Source organism: Carassius carassius, chromosome 32, assembly GCF_963082965.1.
Source record: "Carassius carassius chromosome 32, fCarCar2.1, whole genome shotgun sequence".
Taxonomy (NCBI): domain Eukaryota; kingdom Metazoa; phylum Chordata; class Actinopteri; order Cypriniformes; family Cyprinidae; genus Carassius; species Carassius carassius.
The window spans coordinates 20,654,059-20,676,389 of NC_081786.1; the positions used below are offsets into that span (position 1 = coordinate 20,654,059).

At 36.9% G+C, this 22,331-nt stretch overlaps 1 protein-coding gene across 1 annotated transcript in view; it reads right to left on the bottom strand.

Moving 5' to 3' along the window:
- Positions 1-20,336, bottom strand: part of LOC132112954 (cysteine-rich motor neuron 1 protein) — a 153,436-nt gene extending 133,100 nt beyond the window's left edge. The window contains exons 1-2 of the mRNA XM_059520718.1: positions 19,439-20,336; positions 6,698-6,871 (exon numbers count right to left, since the gene is read on the bottom strand). Of these exons, the coding sequence (XP_059376701.1) occupies positions 6,698-6,871; positions 19,439-19,751 (487 nt within the window). The 5' untranslated portion in view covers positions 19,752-20,336. The remainder of the gene's footprint in view (positions 1-6,697; positions 6,872-19,438) is intronic.
- Positions 20,337-22,331: the final 1,995 nt, after the last annotated feature.

The following is a 22,331-nucleotide window of genomic DNA, read 5'->3' on the forward strand; positions in this document are numbered from 1 at the left end:
TCACAGCACTGTTCAGAATAGAGCCTGTTCCGATTGTGCTACTGATAAAATCAATAGCACTTATCTATTCAGCATTCGCCCTTGTGTCTTCCAGCTTCCCGTAAACACAAAACATTCCCTTGTGAGGAAGGACGTTATTACATCGGGCTGAATAGGATGAATGACCTCGAAGAACGAGCCCATATTTCAGGTGATTCCGATTTGGTTGCACGTGCAGTTACTTAAATACACTTATTCCTCTTCCCTTCACCAGCGGTGCAAAGGGAACATCGAAACTGAAGTACGAGGTAGAATTTAATCATATTACAGCGACGGCCCCACTTCTGTGTGACAGAAGCAATTGTTTAATGTAAAATCAATAAAATCTCACAATGTCTGCTGACTCTAGACACAAAAGATAGCCAGGTTAATGAATCACGACAGTAATGTTTTTCTTATGCAAATGATAACTGCTGAGCACATACCGTTACAACACTGCAAAACATCTGCTTTGGCCAACACTCCTCACGGCACTGAACGCAAACAGATGTATGAGGAGATTGGAGGAAAAACAACTTACGCAATAGCCAGAAAATGCATCACGTTCTCAAGCAACAAAAAGTCTATTATGTACGCCAGCTAGGTGAGTAGTGTCTCTATATGCTCTGTTAAAAACTTTAATTATATAACTTGCTAGGGCTGTATGATTAATCAAAATAAAATAGCAAAGGCGATAAATCGCAATGAGGCAGCAGCTGCGATTGTCATCCATATCTTTCAGTGAAGCACCATTCTGTGATTAGCACTAAATCTCTGAAGGCCAGAGGGCTGAAACTCATGATGAAACTCCAAGTTAGAGGGTGACACGGGAGTGAATTTTCAAATCTGTCCTGTCCCAATCCCACGAAAAAACTGGCGGGAAAATCCCATCCCGTTCAATCCCGGAAGAATGAATCCCGTTCTCGCCCACTCTCGGGTTGTATATTTTTTGGCTGGAATCTGTCAGTTACAGTAAAAAATAAAATTACAATAGGCTACAGATCACAGTAGAGCTGTGCGATTAATCAAAATCTAATCGAAATCGCGATTTGAGACGTTGCGATTTGCTAATTGCAAAAGCCTGCGATGTGGACGAGATATTACATTGTTCCAGAGCATATGCTTTGATTGCCAGCCTTCAGTGACAGTGAGTTATCCCCAATCAGCACTGCCCTAGTCAACTGTGTAAACGCCCACCATAAAAAAAAAAAAAAGGAGAGCAGGAGAGAGACAGAGTGGGATTATGGCGTCAGATCGATAGTTAAAACTAAAGAAAACCGTTATATAACTTAAGCTTTGAAAAGACAGACAATGAACAAAAAAGATAATTTACAAGAGCTGCGTCACAATGCATATCAAGCGCATCCCTTATTGCATGTTCGCTATTCCCCATTCAGAAGACCGCACACACAACCTGTGTCTCTGAATGCTTCTTATACTCGCCCCTCTTCCCCACGCGGCGCGAATCCGGCGTCAAGGATGAGCCATTAACATTTCCCGCACTCACGCAGCCTGTTTCGTAACGCTCGGTTATATTCTCGCGCGGCCCTGCTCGTGGAGATTTGCGGTAAATCTCCACGAGCGCATCTTGCAGTATGGATGAGGCTCTACCGAGCGCCAACCTCCCGATCTCTCTCGTGAGGCCGATAAGGAAGTGACTAAAACTGCAATTCATCGACTGGCCGCTTGAGGCTGGCTGCAAAAGGGAGTCAGTCCCATAGACTCCCCATGTTAAAATGCCCAACTTTACAGCAGGAAAAAACATGTTTACAGCCTGGTTCAAAAAATGATTTTGGTCTAAATAGCTAATTTTGCCCTTCATGACAACTGTGAGGGGGGTGAATTTTTTTTTATAACTCATCCGTTTAAATTATATTAAGACTTAAAGTTCTGCATAATTAAGGGCGTAGCCACTTGAGTGACAGGTGGATTGCCGCTGCTGACACTGCCGTCGTGCTAGGTGGGTGTGGCTACAGCAACTAGCTCTCGCCTTTTTGCCCATGTTTGATTGTCCGGGAGAGTCGCGCAGTGACGCGCTGCCAAGATGGCGATGGCCCGCTCTACACACTTTAGGCTTCAAAAACTCTCTTCAGGAGTCTACGGGTGACGTCACGGACACTACGTCCATGTTTTTATACAGTCTATGGGCTTGACGCATGTGTGCAACTGCATTGATTCGTGCCTGACTCCCCGTTTAAAACGAATGTAAATACAGTCTAACTACTTGCTAAGTACTTGAATGAAATGAAATATTCAGCACATTTTCCACTTGTTCTTAAAATCCCAAATACAGTGTAAAATGTAATACTTTAATAATTGACTGAAGAAATACAGTTCTTTATTTATATAAAAAATTTATATTTTCATAAATTAATTCTATAAAATTAGTTATACCATTATAATCTTGTCTGCTGAAAAAATGTAAATAATAAATAAAATTTTATAATATATATATATATATATATATATATATATATATATATATAGAACCCCTCCCAATACACAACTGAAAATTGAAAGGATTTCAGGGTTATAATGGGAATGGTATTGGATAGAACAACAGTAATTCCTATTGGAATAATGCCAAAAACAAAAGGGAATTTTGTAATGGTTTCATAGAAACTGAGAATTTCTGTTTTTTGTTTTTGTTTTTTTTCAGCAGGGTAATGATACCCATATGTGCTGCACATTATTGACTGTATTGAGCTGAAGCTTGACTTTGCAAATTTAAAATCGCAAATCAAATCACAATCGCAATATCTTTCAAAAAAATCGCAATTAGATATTTTCCCCATATCACACAGCCCTAGATCACAGCATGCCAACTTGAGTAAAATAAACTTTTTAAATGTATACATATATCTTTTTTTTAATTAACTGAAAGATACGAAATATTGATTACTTTTATCTGTGTGACCAAAAATGACAGAGTATTTTAACAACAATTTCCCTCCAGCTCAGAGCGTTTAATAATCACTACGCTGTGCACCCACTGATACCAGAAACACCGCTCCGCCTTCCTCCGTGGATAAAGTATTTAAGTGTATTTCAATGTTATGTTCATAACGTAGCCTATATTAAAATAAATAAAAAAAATTAAAAAGAGGAGAGTTTTTTAGCCTAAGTGGCTTAGGCTATTGTGTGTAAACCTTTTTTATCCTACCACATGCCAAACTAATAACATTGTCAGCATTAAAAGGTATAATTGCTTGTTTTTGATGAAAATAACAGTACACTTTCGTCAGTTATTTTATCTACAGAACGATGCATTTCTTCGAGATTTCTGTTTATTCGAAATCAGAGACAGATGAAGTAGCACTGTAAGATTACTTTTTTAATGCATTATTGGGAAAGCGACTGCGAATAAATGTGCTAAATCTGTTTAAATCATGCTTTAACCTGAAAATATTCAGTAAAAGGAACAGACAAACTCCTTGAGAACTAGCCTGTAACTTCCCGCTCGGTTATTGCCATCATTATAACCTTCTGATCAGAGAGATCCAATTGTACTCGTGATGAAGCGCGCTTGGAGTGAGTGAAAACCACGACACTCCCGACTTTTTAAAAATCCACACCTCGCTCCACTCAGATACTCTGCTCCACTCACATACTCTGGTCGGGCGAATGCGACGCTCAGAAAAAGCACAGGTCAGAGCAGTGCGCGAATAAAACATTTAAAAGCACATTTTAATGAGAGAGTAACTCTAGCGCTGAGTTAACACTGCTGTGAATGATGGGGTGTTGTTTGACGGAGGAGCCAGAACTGTTGCTGATAGCATGTGCGCTGTAGCACGATAGTACTACATTTCTTCAAAAGCAGATTGTAGAGACATTTTTATCGTCCACGAACAAAAATCTTCATATCCCACACCCCTAGTTTATAGTTTATTTATATAAAAGGTAGGCTATATTTGTGTATAAAGTTGGGGATCCAAGTGTATTCCCGGTCCCGCCCACTCCCGCTGAAATTCTTTCCTGTCCCGTCCCAATCCCGTGATTAATAGTGATTTTGTTCTCAATCATGCGGTATTCCCGTGACCCGTGGAAAATTCCGAAAAATATCAGCCTCTAATCCAAATACGCCAAGCAGAAGAAATCCAAGAAATCCCTATAGTGGTTGCTAAATAAACAGAAGATTGAATTACTTTCATTGATTCAGCGTGACTAATAAGCAGACTGCCGTAGTTCACCGACAAGCTACGCAAACAGCTTTCATAATTGCAGAAAAATTTCTTGGATTTTATAATCGTGCGATTAAATCATCTATGATTATGTATGCGATTTTGCTCTGTGTAGTAAATGCTGCTCCATCTGAAAGCACATGATGGAGATTTACTATTGATTACAGAACCGGCTTTACTGACAAGATGCGCATGACAATCGCATTTGATTAATCGTGCAGCCCTTGCAAGAACTTGCTTTGGACTAGCATAAGCAAAACAATTATTCAGATATGAAGAACTAAAAACACTTAAACAAATAAAATACTATAAAATGAATCATTTTTTATTATCTGATAAATTGTCAGGGTGTTTGTCTGTGCAAATTTAGCAGTTGCTAAGGTGTTTCAAGTAGTTTTTTTCTTTATTTTTGTCATTTCTGCAACAAAGGCTCTTTGGAAAAAGCATGTCTCTATATACTTTTTAGCAAAAACATACCTATAGGGCTTTATAAAATTTGATAAAGTTTCTAGCTACAATGAACATTAGTTGCAGTAAAATATTTTCAAAAATAACTTTTATTCTTCTTCACATATTACGACTATGATGGACATTACTGGTTAATAAAGACACTTTTTTTTTTGCATGGCTCCTTTCATAATACTATGTTATGACCTAAAACTCAACTTTTACCATAGTGCATGATTTGTGAACTAATACATTTTGATGCTTGCATCACATAACCAGCTTCATATGTATATCTTTTCAAACATAGTAAACTTGCTTGGTAGCGCACTACACACAGCATGAATGAGTCCCATAAAACACAAGACACAATAAAAGAGCTCAAAGACTTTTAGAAGCAAGCTAAATGGCAAGGTTATTTCAAAAAACTTATTTTTATTTTATGTTGACCTTATCAGTTAGGTATAGGGTAGGGTTAAATGAAGGTGGTAGGCTGTTTTTGCCACTTACCAGACATTTTATTACAAAACTGCCGAAATAGTCTTCATACAACAACCAATGCAATAAAATGTTGCCACATTCTCTTTCAGGAAAAACTCAACAAATTTTTATTGCCCATCTCTGGACATTTCACTTTGAAAGTTGCAATGAGCAACGTAATATAATTTGGCTGAAATGAACAAGGGTTGCATTTCCGTGGTTGCAAGTCTGTTACCAGGGTGGTCCAAGTCAAGCACACCACCACCTCCATATTCAGCAGGGTATTGCTTTTTTTGTAGCCTGTTTTATCAGCTTTGCTAATAAAACTAATAACTAATTATAACTAAAAAAATGCTGTAAAGGGACAAAGACATCAAAATGATAGACAGCAACAACAAGCTACTCATCATGAGAATTAAGAAACTATTAGACAAAACATTTCTAGTAAATTAGCAACTCTACAAACAGACAAGCAAAACAACATCCCAGACTAGACACAACATCACAATAAACAAGTGACAACTGCAACAACTCTGAAGCACTAGTCAAAACAACATGACAAGCACCTATTAGTAAAACAAAACAGGGGGTAAACCTTCAAAAATAGCCACCGCCTGCTTCAGGGATGACGGAAAGCACACCTGCTGCAATAAAACAACAAGCCCTGCACCCATTGACAGGACCGTTGTGATAACAAGCATGTATTTTTATGTTTAATTACCAGTGTGCCACCAGCTCAGACTCAACGCACAGGCACGCTCAGAGAATGCAAGCAAGTATCCATCAGGGACCGCATTTTTCAACTCAACATTTGCATTTTGATAGCGATAAAAGGAGCCTTATCAGCCTCTAGTAAATCAGCTTGTTTGTTTGTTTAATCACAGGCTTCTAAAAAAAATTGTCATATAAGCAAGATGCCTCTTTTTCTACCCCACCCTTTAGAAAAGAATAGGAATTAGAACAAACAACCATGTAAATAAAACACGGCTCTAGGGATTTCGGACACGTTGGTTATGCAGCTGGTTATGCTTAGGAAAGGCAAAACTTTTTGCGAAACAAGTATTTGTTTGGGGTTTTTATTTAGGGGAAATTTGACACAAGCTTGGGAAATGATTTATTGCACATTTGCACAAAAAATGTCGCTGACATTCACAGTTTTATTAATATGCATTAATTTAAATTAATACTCAGGTTAAATTATCCCTTCGCCAAAAATTAACACTTAGATTATTTTTGGATTCTCTCTAAATTAATTTTAGAAAGCTAATTTTAAATAATTAAGAAGAATTCATGGCAGAAGAACATGAAATTCTTGATATTTTAATTAACATGCAAGGTTTTACCTTGCAACAATTGTACAGGGACACATTATACACATTATAGTCTGTTGAGTATGCTAACAAAATAAAGCAATCGAGAGTTCAAACACTTATTTTAAAGATGAAACACATCAAGGCATTAAACAGCATGATGACATTATGACTACTGCAGAAAGATATGAGCATGCAGGTACAAGTTTTACACTAGATGTAGGCAGAGAGAAAAGATAATGAGAATGGAGAAATATGAGGTACCTTCAATCTTCTGCAGGGCTGTCTGACAGGCTTCCTGGCTAGCGAACTCAAATGGGTTGTTGCATGTTCTTACACTATCACATTCACACTTCCCATCAATGATGTTACAGCCCGTAACCAGGTTTTCATTGCATGGCTCAAAGCCCAAGAGCTGGTCGTCATCCCAGTTTTCATCTGAGAAAAATGAAAGAGACACATATCAGTGAGGACCCCACAGAAACAGAAATTTGTAGTAATAAATTACCAGATCAAACAGAGCAACCAGATTTTAAAATTCAGAATCATCCCGATGTATTTTTACAGTATCATTAAAATTGTGAGTTCCCCAAAGCCAATAGGTCTAGTGATGCTGAAGTAATGAGGCTACTGAATGCTAGAGAGAAGCACATGGCCAATTACATGTGCATTTGAGGTCCAAGGGGTATCGTAGAACTTGAAAAATAAGAAAGCAACGTAGACTTGTAGGATTAAGCAGTTCGTACATTCCTAGCCTCTGTTGACTTAACACGATAGATAAATGGTGGCAGAGAGCAGCAAATTTTCAAAATAAGAATAACCCCGACCCTGAAGATGCTTCTATCTCCCAGCAACATTATGAAGTCTTATTTGCAGTGCAAACACACATTGCTGATGTGTAGCTCAGGTATTTTAGCCCACTGCATGTTCATCTTATCTGTACACATGCATGTGTGCTTAGGACGGATGAATACACTCAGGATGGGGGTTAGCAGCTATATTCAATGTTTATATATAAAAAAGACATTCAATAAACACTATATATGTTATGTATATCAAAAGTTTGGGATCAGTAAGACTTTTGATGTTTTAAGTCTGTTATGCTCATCAAGGCTGCATTTATCTGCAAAAATGCAGGGGGAAAAAACAACTACCATTTAAAAAATTTGGCAACACTTTAGTATAGGAACCAATTCTCACTATTAACTAGTTACTGATTAAAATGCCTATTATTAACACATTGGCTGTTTATTACTACTTATGAAGCACATATTCTGCATGACCATATTCTACATCCCTAAACTTAACAACTAGCTTTCTAACTATTAATAAACAGCAAATTAGGAGTTTATTGAGGAAAATGTCATAGTTAATGGTTTATAATAGCAAGAATCGGTGAGACCTATTTTTTTTTTTTGGTTTTCTAGGTTAATATACTTTAAAATTTCATTTATTCCTGGGTTGCAAAGCAAAATTTTCATCAGCCATTACTCCAGTCTTCAGTGTCACATGATCCAGCAGAAATCATTCTAATATTTTGGTTTATCCTCAACGCTGGAAACAATTGTGCTGCTTAATTTCTTTTCTTTTTTTTTCTTTTAGAAACCAGTGATATTTTTAATTGATAAATAAAAAGTCAAATAGAACAGCAGTTAAAGTAATATTTTAATTATTATTTATATAAAAAAACCATTTACAAATAATTAAATATCTATAAATAAATCATTTAAATTAATATTTATACATTCAAAAAATAAATAAATAAACACTGTGATATTTATTTTAATACATTTCTTAAGGCTGTTCATTTTCTATGCAAGACCTCAGTAACATAAAAGACAACTGTGTCAAGTTTCAATAAATCAATCCAAAACACAGATTTACATGCATATACATCAACCAGCCCTAGTGCATACTAAGTACCAGCGCATGCATGCAGATGCATCTGCATGCATGTAATTTGTGTCTGTTGGTCTCTGAGGAATGCAGCCCGCTTGCCAATAAATAACGGGCCTTGCGCATCTATGAGCAATTCAGCTGTTGCGTCAGAACCGTTTCTGTAGAAACCTGCCTCATACTGCAGAGCAACCTACATTTTGATTTAACAAGAATGAAACTACTTGAACTACAAAATCACTTTGTTTTGGATCCATAACTTCTCAACCCCTGGGTGGGTCACTTTAAATACTCAAAGGATAAACAAGTCATGGAAAAACACTCCTCTCACTCGCCCCATTTCTGTTTGTTGTAGGGTCAGTCATCTGTTCAGCTCCCGGTGCACAGATGCACACTTGTGGCCCACTCTTTCGTCATCTGGATATGATGGGTGTGATTACAGCTGTACGGCACAACACCCATACCATGGGCTGAATGAACACAGGCCTATCACTATCCTGGTCTATAGGGGACTGTGAGTATGTGTGAGCTTGTGAACTCCTAACAAGACTGGAAGCTGATGTTCCAAAGCCCCTGCGCTTGTTGTTTCCACCAAAGCCACAGGGGTGAAGTCCCCAAATAGCCGCTGTCAACAGCTGATTCTTTCAGTAACTAAGCAAGGCTCTCCAGACCAGCTCCGGGTCATTTAGCTGGGCGTGGAGGGTTGAGTCTCCTGCCAAACAAGGGTTGTCTGTAGCCTGGCATAGGGTTCACATGATAAACACGTTGTGGCGGTCTGAACCACACACTGGGATTCGACTTGGCGTGTTCACAGACAGCATTGCCTTGAAGACCTCCTGGGAAGTTCCTACTTACGAGGACAGAAATCATAATTACGCGATTTCAGTCTGAGAAAAAAACTGCCACACTGTCATATTTCTTTCTCTCTTTCACACAGTGTTTTTAGTGCTAATGCAAGTAAATGAAGTGCAAATATGCATAATGTATGTAACTGATGTGTTAACTATGTATTTTGTCACTCTTGTGGTGCCATGCACAATGAATGATAAGGAATGCCAAGCCAAGTCAGCCCATAAACCAGCTACATGTGCAGTATTTACTTGAATTATTCAGTACACAAATGCAAACTAGAGATGTTGATCAATTGAAGCATTAATCAAATGAATTACATGATATTCTCCTCAATCAAATTAAATCACAATATTTGTTAAGCCCACAAATGAAGATAATTCAAAGATACTATTTGATAAGTAAATCATAAAATAAACATTACTAAGTCATTAAATAGACATTACAACAATGTTGTTTGTTGTATTGCCATGTTAAATGTAAGCCTATCACTGGTATTTTCAGTTAAAAGCAGGTTGAGCTTTTTAAAAATGCCATTTGACTAAAGATTTGACTAAAGAGGTCTAAAGTTTTTCCATATTCAGTGATTTCGGTATGGTTAATCACAGTCAATTATTATGCTAAGTTGATAACCTTAATACAATGTAATTGTAGCAACTTAAATAGTTACTTACAACTTCAATCATGACTAATTTGCGCCTATCATGAGTCTATATTTGACATGCCCCCAGAACCCAACAATGAAAATGTGAGCACAATAAAATATAATGTTCCACTGGAAATTACTAAATTGTCAAGGCTTCAATGTATGTTCTGAGGATACAATCAATCAGGCACAACTTTACAGCAGAATTACTGAATTGTAGTCCCAAAACAGTAAGAAGCAACTTAGACACTTAACATACACTTAAAACAGACAAAAAAGTTGTGAAGTAATGAAAATAGCAACAGAATTATTTATATTTTTTTTGGTAAAACTTCATTTTTAAAGTTCACTTCTCACTATATTAACTAGCTGCTTATTAGTATGCATATTACTAGCATATTGGCAGATTTTTAGTAATTATTAGGTACATATTAATACCCTGCCTGACCATATTCAATATCCCTTAACTCTAGACAATTTCTAAACTTAATGACTAGCCTTACTAACTAAGCAGCAAATTAGGAGTTTATTGATGTAAACCTCTTAGTTTATAGTGAATATGTGTTCCCTTATCTAAAGTGTTACCATTTTTTATTTCTATATTGTGACGTAAATCTGAAATAGGTTCTCAAAAAATAATAATAAATAATAATAATAATAATAATAATAATAATAATGTAATGCAGGAGCTAGGTTTCATTTATCAAATTATTCATTAGATGAAGGCGGATCTGAATTACAAGCTTGTAAAATAGGATTTAAGCAGACTAAAATGATTGGAGAAGACAGATGTAAACAGTACCTCACAAGAGAAAAAGTCTGTTGTTTCACTGGAAGGATGAGTAGTGATATTGTGATTAAATTATGAGCTCAAAAATGAAACAATAAGAAGATACACAGGGTGAATTTCCACTTCATGCAACTTTAACAGATTATCACACTCTCTGTTTGAAGCATGCCACAGATTAATATGGTCAGAGATGCGAGTTATAACAATAACAGTTTAAGAAAGTGTGACTGCTCTTATTACATTCTCTTAGGGAAATCCTTTCAACACATTACCAAACATAGATTGTCTGGTAGATGAAGACACCTCTAAAATTAACAATCTCACAAAAAATCTTGTGAAATCACAAAAAATAAAATGAGGCCACATTCAACACATCATCTCTTTATAAACAAAGACAGTGAAAAGTGTTGTTTTGCTGATACCAAGGCATGATATCAAATGTGCTAGCTGATACATGGCCTTGCTGCTGTACTTTGCAGTGGCACCTGGTTGTTATCAAGGTAGGAGTCCTTCCTGAAGCAAGAGATGCTTGCTAATTTGCAACCTAACATGTTAATTACTCTGTCAGAAAAAGACATCCTAGTGGTTAAATGCAATGCTGCCACTAATACACGAAACCAAAGACAGAAAGACAAATATGCTCATAATAAATCAGTAAAGCTTTTAATGCTCCAAATCTGGAAATTAAGTCAACATAACATCAGAATTAAGCATTTGTTTAATGCATATTCCTGGTGATATTATAGACAACTCATTAGCACACTTAAATTAAATACTGCTGAAAGATATTAGAAGACATTTAAGTAATAGTGTATTATTTCATAATTTACAATAAATATATAACTAATAAAAAAAAATAAAAAACTATCTACTGGATAATGCTAACCAAGAAGTAAAAACAGCCAACAGACTTTCATGGCAGTTTGCAATTGTTGCATCCTGATTACAGTTATATTTAGGATTGGGATCATGGGATTAATTTCATTTTCTTAAATTTGCGTACCAATTGTACAAATTCATGAAACCTTGTAAAACAGCTATGTTCTCTCATGAGGTTGGATTGAAATAGTTATTTAGGTTTCAGAGCTGACTCTATTCAAGAATGTTCACAATCCAACCAATTCCTGCTTCTTTTTTCTCATTGAATATCCCAATTCACTAATAAATATGTTACATTACCGCAGCAAATGGGCTGCAAAGCCAATTCAGAGTTGACTTCAGCAATAGAGGACTTTTATTGCAAAAGTGACTACAGTCTGTGTCCTCTGTTGTTCAAACACGTACCCCCTTGCGACACCAACTCTCCCGTCTCTGAATTATAACCCGAAAAGTCCCGCCGGCCCCTACGCAGCACCCTCTGAGAACACTTAGTACTCGGAGGAGCAGAAGAGAGACTTCAGGGAAGTGCATGACAGGGAGGCTACCGAAAGGGGGTACACATTTCCGCTTGTCTTCACTGACAACACAAGACAACCGGAATTCTCTCAACAAATTTCAGCCTGCCCACGCTGTCCCTTTTTGTGAAAAAGAAGAAAAACATAGGCAAAAAAATGCACTTTGCCTGGCAGCAATGCTCTGCTTTGAAGAAATACTTCACCCCAAGATTCTGTCGCCATGTACTCATCCTCACCACGTTACTCTACATGTATTTCTGTTCTGTTACATTTACATTTTTCATTTATCCATAGCAGCTAACAAATGAGAATCACAACATGTGATTCATCATAAAGAGGCCAATAAAACATGAAATGTGTTTCACACATCATTTAGAATATTACAAGCTACAACATGGAGGGCATTAAGGAAAAGTGAAAGCATAAACAACTTTTATTCCACGAATAGAGACTTGAAAATAGCCACCTGCTCTAAATCATGAGTAGTTCACCCAAAAATTCTGTCACAATTTACTCACCCTCACCATGTTACTCCAAACCTGTATTCTTGTTCTTACCTTTTATTCCATACAGTAATTACAAAGAATGGGGACTTAAGCTTCAAAATGGTCACCTGATCGAGATCTTGAGTTAGTTCAACTTACGGACTCAACGGTCCATCAGTTAATGGCTCACTGGAGGGGAAGAATATCAATAAATAACCACTTTAATTTCAGTCTGTTTTTCAGAAGACTTGGAATACAATACACATTTCATGTTAATCATTAATAGGACATTATAGTGTTTTTTCATACTTGCTTGGAAGTTCCAATAATTGCAAATATGCTTTTTTTTAATATCTCCTTTTGGGTTTAGCTGAGAAGACATGATTTTTGGAGAAGGTTTGGAACAACACGAAAAAGCAACCACCTAGAAAATCCTAGCAACTTAACAGTACACCCTGACAACCATGCTAGCATAATTAATATGGCATTTGCATGTCATCACCACCCTAATACTAAAATATCTCATTAAATATGCAAATTCTGAGCACACCTGGTAGCGGGGTCGAGGAAGTTACTTTGAAAAGTAAAGTATTACAACATTGCCTTACTCCACAAATTTTTTTTAAAAAAAAGTAACTTATTGCATTACTTATAATGCATTGTTACTTTTGCGATACTTTTTTTCTCCTGGGCTAGGCTTAGTAATTTATTTTATTTATTTATTTTAACTAAAACAGGAGAGGAGAGGTGTGAGTGAATAGATGGGAAAACAAATTAACTTGCAATTCAAGAAGTAACTATACAAGATATTAGTGCTGCAACGACGCGTCGACGTCATCGATTACGTCTACTAAAAAAATACGTCGACGTGCATGAAATGTGTCGACGCGTCAGTTTATATCTCGCGTAATGGCGGCTTCTGCTCCTGGGAATGGAGAAAGTTGCATTCTATCACAAAAACAGAGACCACGGTTAGCAAAAGTATGGGAATACTTTAAACAGAGGCCAAATAAAATGGTCCTTTGTTCCCTTTGCAAAAACGAATATGGTGTACCACGGCAGCACAACTGTGATGTACGACCAACTCCGAGGAAAACATGCTGGCGCTCTCTGGTGTTACGGTTTAACTTGTTACCGTGTTATCTGGTGACCAACTTCCTGGTTCAGGTCTCCGCTGCAGATGTGATGGAATGACCGCAGCAGATTCGGCGATTCTAAAAGCACAAACTGATGTGATATTATTAAGTATCTAATAAACGCAGACTTGCTCATTGCATGATTCTGATATTCTTGTAAGGATTACAAGTTATTGGTATGATCACCCGTAGCGGCTGAAGTAAGTAGGATAAATAAAACATAAAGTAAGTCTGTGTTGGCGCGGGTTTCAAACAAGCGTTAAAAGACAGCGCGCCGCGAGACAACAGTCACGAACCACCGAGCTACTGATCTACACCAAATCAGATCCAGATTTCTGTATTCAACACAGGACTCTCGGCGGCACATCATACAGCTGCTGAATCAAGGAAATGTGACCGTGTTAACTTGTGACCTGTGTTTACCTATTATGAAAATAAACCATAGCAGAACCCTGACTACATTTTATGGTTTGTTATGCTAAAGAACATTTCATGACATTTCAGACAACTGTAAATTTGTGGCCACTATGTTTAATTATAAACGCTATCGTTAACTCATAATTACCATAGTAAAATAATTTTATTTGCCTCTTTTTTTTTATACTGTAAAAACTTCAACCACATTGAAGTATTTTTTGGAAGAAAAAAAGAATAAAGGTCGAAATATATTAGAAGTTGTACTTATATTTTTTTTGTAAAGTTATCCAAAGGATTCATTAGCTAATCAAAAAAAGAACATTAGATTAATAATTTTAATAAAAATAATCATTAGAGTAGTCGACTAATTGAAAAAATAATTGTTAGATTAGTCGACAGAAAAAATAATCATTAGTTGCAGCTCTACAAGATATATTACAAGATATTTTCTTGTAAATTTGTAACTTTACTAGTTACATGAAAAAAAGTAATCTGATTATATAACTCGCATTACTTTTAATGCATTACTCCTAGCACTGCTTGCTAGTTTGGAAAAATTAAACTATATATAAATATATATAAATAAATTAAAATAAGTGGGACTGCTCATATCTCTCTAACTTGAATTACTTTCTTAGTCTATTTGTGTCATGAATTGCATTACATTTCCCAGTCATCGCATAACCTTTATTTAGATGGGTCATTTAGCGTTTTTGGCAAAGGAATGCCTTAGACAAAAAGCATGCAGTCTAACAGTGATTACGGCCAATGTGGAGCTGCTTTGTTAGTAGACAAAGTCCAGGGTTTGTATAGATGACATTAATAAGGACAGGCACGCTTTTTTCTGCAAACAGATTGTGTATAATCAAGTTCCATTCTTCCCGGTCTGAAGCCATTTAAATGATAAAGACCACTGCTTTTCTCCTAGTCAGGAAGATTATGATTTGAGCCCAATGCTGTATTAACAGTAATGTGGTGCAGTCAGTTGGGGATACGAACTGTCAAGCTCAGGGCTCCAGTTCCAGATGGTTGGACAAGGTGAAGCTTCAGTAAATATACTGGTGCAGAAATGGTCAGTGTGAGTATGTCAAAAATTTAAATGTTGTCATAGAGAAGGATGTCAGTAGCACAAATTAATAAATTATTTTCTTACAGCACAACAGAACAAGTGCAAGGTAAATTTAATTTAAGATTTAAAAAAAAAACTAATATGTTAATATGTGTTGTTTTCTAAGGCAAATTTTTTACACACATTTTAAATATATTATAGACTACAATATGAAAGATGGATAAATATTTATATTCAAAACTGCTACAGAACCAAATAACTAAGAAATAAATTTAATAATTATAATAATTATAAATAATAATTAATTCCCTATTTTTTTTTTTTTTACGTTAACAATTTTGTGTTTCTGGTTTTAAATTTCATGCTTTTTTTTCCAAGAAATCAACTCACAATTAACAGAGCACTATTAAATGGATAGTTCACCCAATAATGAAAATTGTCAACATTAACTTGTTCCAAATCCTGTATGGCCTTCTTCTTTACGTGATGCCTCAAGTTCAACTTAGATGTTAATTTCTGGCTCCATATTAGGTCTTACACTGACTGGCTTCATAAAAATAGAGCAATCGGTGCTTTCCCCGAAACTAGTAAAAGCTGTTTTAATAATCAGAAAATGTATGAATGTCAACAAAACCTATAAAGCAGTTCTACAAGAAAACCACAATAAAGCAAAAATAGCAAAGCAAAAATAATGAATGGATTAACAATCATGGATTTCAAACATGTGTGATTTGGAATGCCTCTTGAAAAATAAGAAGTGGATTTAAAACACTAGGACTGCACCTGAACTAATGACATTGACACAGTTTGAGCAAAGGTTGTATAAAGGTCTTTTCCTGTTAAGATAAGGCCTAAAGTAACTCCCAAGTACAGCTGGCTTCACACAGGGACCCCTGACTGCTTTCTCTGAATATAGATGCGAGACATCATACATCACCTTCCCAGGGAAAGCTCACCTGGAGGGTCCTGACACTAAACCCCCCGGGTGTTCCATGTGATGTGCTCGGTAAGCCCATCTCCAGAGAAGCCCACGGGGCATTTCAAGACCATCATCTCAAATGTATGTGTTCACTGTAAACAGGCTGTCCAAAGTAATCTCATGCCTTGGAATGCACAGGAATTTATGGACTTGGACGTGAAGCGTAGGGTCCGTTCAAACAGAAAAATGCTTTTGTTGTTTTCTCCTCCACCCCTGTGGATTGTGGTGCTCGATTTAAAGGAACACTTCACCTAAAAAAGATTTTTTTTTTTTTATTTACTCACCATTTGTGTCGCACCAAACCTCAATGTATTTTTTCTTCTGTGAAACATAAAAGTTTTTCGCCACTTTACTGGTGCTTTCTAAAGCCTAACAGTCCCAGCTGTCAATCACCTTCATTTAACTAAAAACATAGCCAGGATATTTTCCAGAAATTCACCTTTTGTGTTATACAGCAGAATGCAAGCAAACCATACAGATTTGGAACGACATGAGGGTGAATATACAAATCTTTGATGTTGCATAACCCAGAGAATTTAGAGATATTCGTAATTCATGGTGGCTCACGGCAGTTTTGGTCTACAGCAGATGTATTTTAGAGACTAATTCACTGTTAAGACCCTCTGAGGTCTTAGTTTGTTAGGAGGTGAGGGTGGAGGTTAGCAGGACATGGCCTATACTGGCATTCGCTGCGCTCTCTCATCTGACTCATTTATCAGACCGTAACCGTGGTACTCAATGCCGCGGTGTTTTCTTGGCTGAATTACAGCAGATGTCACCCAGGCAGTTACATGTCAAACAGTCGAGACGTCTTCAATTCTCCTAGCCAGCCATGCTGAAACCTGACCCGTGACATTGCAATGCATGTCACCTGACGAGGCCTGCGTTCCAACTTGGACTAGGCCTAACAAGCGATGGGACTCTTCAGAGAAAAAGTAGACTGATACATCGTGCAAGCATGCAGAAAATGTTACAGTCTGTTCAAAATCTGTTTAAAAAGCTAATATGACAGTTCTGAACATCACTGAGCCAGTTTTTGATCTCTAGGGTTATTTTCTTGAATTGACACCAAATTCTGGTATAGTTGCTTCATTAGTTTACAAGGCCTGCAAAGTTTCAGTATATATATATGTTTTGATTCTTTCCTTTGCAGCAGAAAAACAACTTTAAAAATGATGACAGGCCGATAAATGGGCTAATGCTTGACACTGACAGCGTTGTGAATAGATAAACATTTTCATTGCATTCTTACTGCGTAGAATACCTGATTTTACATTTGTAAACTGTGGGTTTACATTCTTGTTTGTTTATTTATGAGGTCAATAACATTGACCCGACAAATGCAGATTTAAACAGCATTTTCCATCTGTGAAATGTCACGTAAATCGGCTCTGGCTATTCAAAGTCTCCAAAGACTATTAGCCTACTTAATATATTTTCTTCGCTGTGTAGTTAACGCGTTTTCCAATTCTTTTATCTCAGACGCAGAAACTAAACAGTGAGTGAAAGTTTATTTAACAGCTACAGAGCTCATGAATAGGCTATTGGATCAGGTAGCTAGGCAATGATGCTAAACAAAGTGCCTTTTTCACCGTATGGTTCAACACCGTAAACAAGCACTTAAGTAGGGCTTCAGAACCCTGGATTTTTAAACACCCTTTCAAACTGAAATATACTAAGCCAGGATTAAAAAGAATGTTAAGTACAGACAGAATAACCCTACAGAAGCTGAGCTAAGAAAAACACTTGACAGTACAATTAAGTGAATCAGGTGAGGTGAGTAAAAAGCATCCTGAGAAGCAAAACCTCATGACTGAGGGTATTAGAAACGCATGTCACTCGACAGTCCGATGTCAAATATAGGCTACTGGCTGAGGCGCAAGTGAAGTTGCATAGCAGACATTCCAATGAAAAACCAACAAGCCTCGGCGGAAAGAGCGAGGCTGGCACCACGTCCAAAAACAGCATGGAATCCGTTAGCCATACCCCAAAGACAAGGGAAAACCGACATGCTGCAAACACATTAACCAGCTTGCCTCACTTTCACTCTACTCCAAACGACCGTCATGAATGCAGGCAGGGGAAATGTGTCATAGTCAGGACCAATGCTAACATTCAGTCTCATGCGGACAATAGCCTGTCTATAATGGCTTTACAAACACATTACGATATCTAATGACAGCTAATAACGGTTCATTTCACTCAAATTAGCTAATCATGACACATCATTTTCAGGAGTTTTTCATTTCTCGAAGCTGAGCTACCGTGCTGTTAACCAGGTTAACATCATAATGAACAACTCATCTTATTGCAGATTTAACATACTTTAGACTTTAATTTTCCTTTCCTTATGGACAGATACTGTGGCAAGCCACTTAAACATTTATAACTTTTTCAAGCCAAGAAAGTATCCGTTTTTTGTAACAAGTAGACCTACATATTAATTAAATACTCTGATAGTGGCAAAGCTACACTTTTTTTCAGGTTCACTATGAACGATCCACAAAAGACAATATAAATAGAAGCAAGTAACAATTTCATTGTTCTTGGTAATTTTTGTCTGTTTGGATTATGGATTATGAACCATATCTGGTTCAGATATGGATTACTCAGATCCAACTAGTATGTAGGCTATTCCACTGTCACTGATTATCAACTTTATTAATATGCATTATTAGTAATTATCTATTACCTGATATTATGTTCATTGTAACTAGTCACAATTGGAATACACCGTTGGAATTACATTGTAATCTGAATAGTAAGAAATGTAACTACTGGGATAAATGTTAATAAACTGGGATATATTCTGGTGTCACACAAATACTAGTATCCAATAAATAAGATCTAGTAAAGCTTGAATGTATACTAGTATCTATAATAGATTATTCTACTACTACTACCACCAATGTAAATATTAGTGAATAATTCATATCTGAACCACAGATTTCCAAAATTCTGAGAAATATTTGCAATGTGTTAAAGTAAAAAATAGCAGTAAAAATAGAATACTTAGGCCAACTTGTCACTATTGGGTTGTGGTTAGCACTAATGTGAAATAATTAGCCTGCTAGGTCCTGAATTAGAGATACTATTTGAATACATATTCTGATGTTTATTTAAAAATCAGTAAAGAGAGAAAAATGATTAGTCAGCTTTATGAAATAAAGTGTTAAAATGGCTTGCCAGAACACATCCGCTTTGGTTTAGTTTCCATAATAAATACAGACGGGGGCAGAAGTGATGTGATTTATTTAATTCCTTTCTCCATCATTAGGCGCGATTGAAGCAATGAACATGGACGGCAACTTTTCAAAGAATAAAAATGAAATGTGTATACAGACCTTCACAAACTCCAACCTCGTACTGCGTGATGGAGCCGCCGTTTAACGGGGGTCTGATCACGCACCGGAGTCCGCGGTCGCAGGTCCCGTACAGACCGTAAACGCCGCCGCATCTCTCGTTCTTCTGCTTGGCACAAACCGAGCAGCAGCCGCAGATCCCCAACACCACGGAGCCCGTGCAGTGCTTGGGCTCCTCGCATTTGGACTTATCACAGGGCAAACAAATGAGCGCCCGACTGTTCTTCGCGATCAGCACCACAAGTTGGGAAATCAGCATGCATTTCATAAGAAGATACATCCTGGACGAGGCCATGAAGGAAAAGTGAAAAATATAGATATCCAACCCACCCCTGTCCCCCAAAAACTACACGATGAGGAACGGCTCCTCCAGCCAAACCGACAAATAACAGAAGAAAACGGCGACTCTGGACGAGCGCGAGAAACGCTCCGTTCAGAAAGACGCGTTTACTTGTCGGACAGAATAATACGGCGTTCCTGGCGTCAAACTTTTGTTGAAGAAAGCCACCAAAAAGGCATCCCCTTCAAACGAACGGCACCTGATGAACTATCCCACGCTGTACAACCTGTGCATGGCTTATGCGTCACGATTTCTGCACTGTTCCTTCCAGTTTGTTTTCGCGTAGGAAAACTTTCCTCACGCGCCTCTTACTTGGAGTATTTCGTATGCAAGCCTGTCCTGCGCCTATAAAGCCAACGCGCGATGTTTTTCAGTAGTTCCCTGTCGAAGGAAACGCGGTCCTGTTATTTTTTTGTTGCCAGCAGAGATTGATTCAGCTGTGTGAATAAATGTTTCCAGCTATCGCGTCCGTCTCAGGTCTACCACTTGCGCTCGCTGCTGAGCGTTCAGTCCCTCACCGTGACCTCATAACGGAACCACTCCCATCTCGCATTACTTTGCTTCTTTGGAGAATTCGCTCGTTCCAGATATGAGACACAGGAAATGCTGGTAACACGACACGCTCAAACGCAGTCTGTGATATAGTTCCCGCTGGTGAAAGGTGCACGTGCGGAATGTGGGGCCCGCATAACTTAGAAAGAATCGCGAGTTTGTGTGGCTGCGCATCTTACGATATGGTGAAAAGGATTGTTATGTCTTGCTTTGCCCATACATTGTTTCACATCCAAACAATGTTTTATTTATACACTAGGAGTGTTTACACACGATATCAGTAAGACAGCAATGTTAAAACAAACCTTCTCGTACTAGTCATCCAAATTGTACAATTCTTATATATAGCTAACAGAAACATAAACAAGTTAAAAATAATAAAATATTATCAGAGATCATAATCTGTAGTAATATTCTTATATTGTGAGTCTTAGACAAACCAATTGCTACAGTTTCTCTCTCAGAAAACAAAAGTGCAAAAATACTTTTTTTTTTCTTTCTAAGGATGCAACAGATTGTCAGTGGGTCAGTACCCTCAAAGTACATTCTTTACTCCTTAAAGGACCAAAAGAGTATATATTACTACCTTACTGTAAAGTCCTAAGACACCCTTTGGGGTAAAGAAGGTATAGAGATGTCCCTTTGAGGGTACTGAGGGTATAAGGATACCTGTAATGGTAATTTTTGCACATTTATTATTATTATTTTTTTCTGACAGTGTACATGTGTTCAAATAAGTGGCCAGTGAACTTAATGATATTTCCTTATTTACTTATTGAACACAGATCAACTGAATGTACTGTAAGTCTCCAAAAAACCAGCACGTTTATACCAGAAAAATGCATTAATAATATTATGTATGTTGTTTTTGGTTAAGTAAAACATTTATAGCATTATGTACTTTCATTAATACTACATGTTCCTGGTCATTTTGTGAACGATCAATGAGTGCAGTTTATTCCTAAAGAAAATAATAATAAAAAATGTTTTTGCTAAAGATAACAACTTGCTCTCCCTCAGTTACAACTTTTTTCTTATTCAACATTCAGTTTGATATTTTAAAATGCAAAATGTTTCTTTTAAATAAAACTGAATCTTACATTTTAAATAAAACAAAACACATTTGAATTCATTTACGGATTAATCTTATGCTACTTTCTTAAGCAAATAAAATATCACTAAATGTTCTTTCTTTGATTTATTTTTGATCAGCTATGTATTTTTAAATTCAGCCTCAAACAGAAATTGCAGTTATCTTTTCTAGTATGATGCATGTTCAAGAATGACTTCTCAAATAAGAAAAAAATGTTGGGTGGGACTTATTGGATCATCTGCTGATCTCATGTGAGTGACAAGTTGCTGGAGGGGATGGATTATCGCCCGGTGTACACAACATCAGATAAGTTGTGTCAGTGTGAGGGGGAGGGGACATTAATGTTTTTGATTAAAGATTATGAGGGCTCATGATTTTTTATTTATTTTTTAAATAATGATGTGCATAAATCATTTATAATAAATGCTGCAATATATATATAAATTCTCCATTTAGATTTTTGTGGTGACTCTAAATCAAAATTGTACAAGTGAGCTGCATGCTTTATCTTTCATTCGACGCCCATACTGAAGCTTTTCTCTGCAGAGTTATATCAGTGCTATCAGATGTCATAATCCTGTAGATGATGACTGATAAATGTGGTAAAAGCCAAGAATAGGGCCTCTCTTTTTGCCTTGAGAAACCATTTGTACAGCAGTCTCTGAAGAAATCAGATATCTTCGGGTTATATTTTCTGTTCTTTCATCTCCTCTCTTTTTACTGCAGTGGTGTCCTGGCTTTGGGCAGTAGCCAATTAGCAATAGCTTCTATATAAGTTAGCTATGAATATCATTTCCATGCACAAAATCAGAGGCTAGAGTTGGCGTGGTGTCTAGATATAGTTTTAGGCTGTTTGGTTGCTGCTAAATGGATATGATTGCAGAAACATT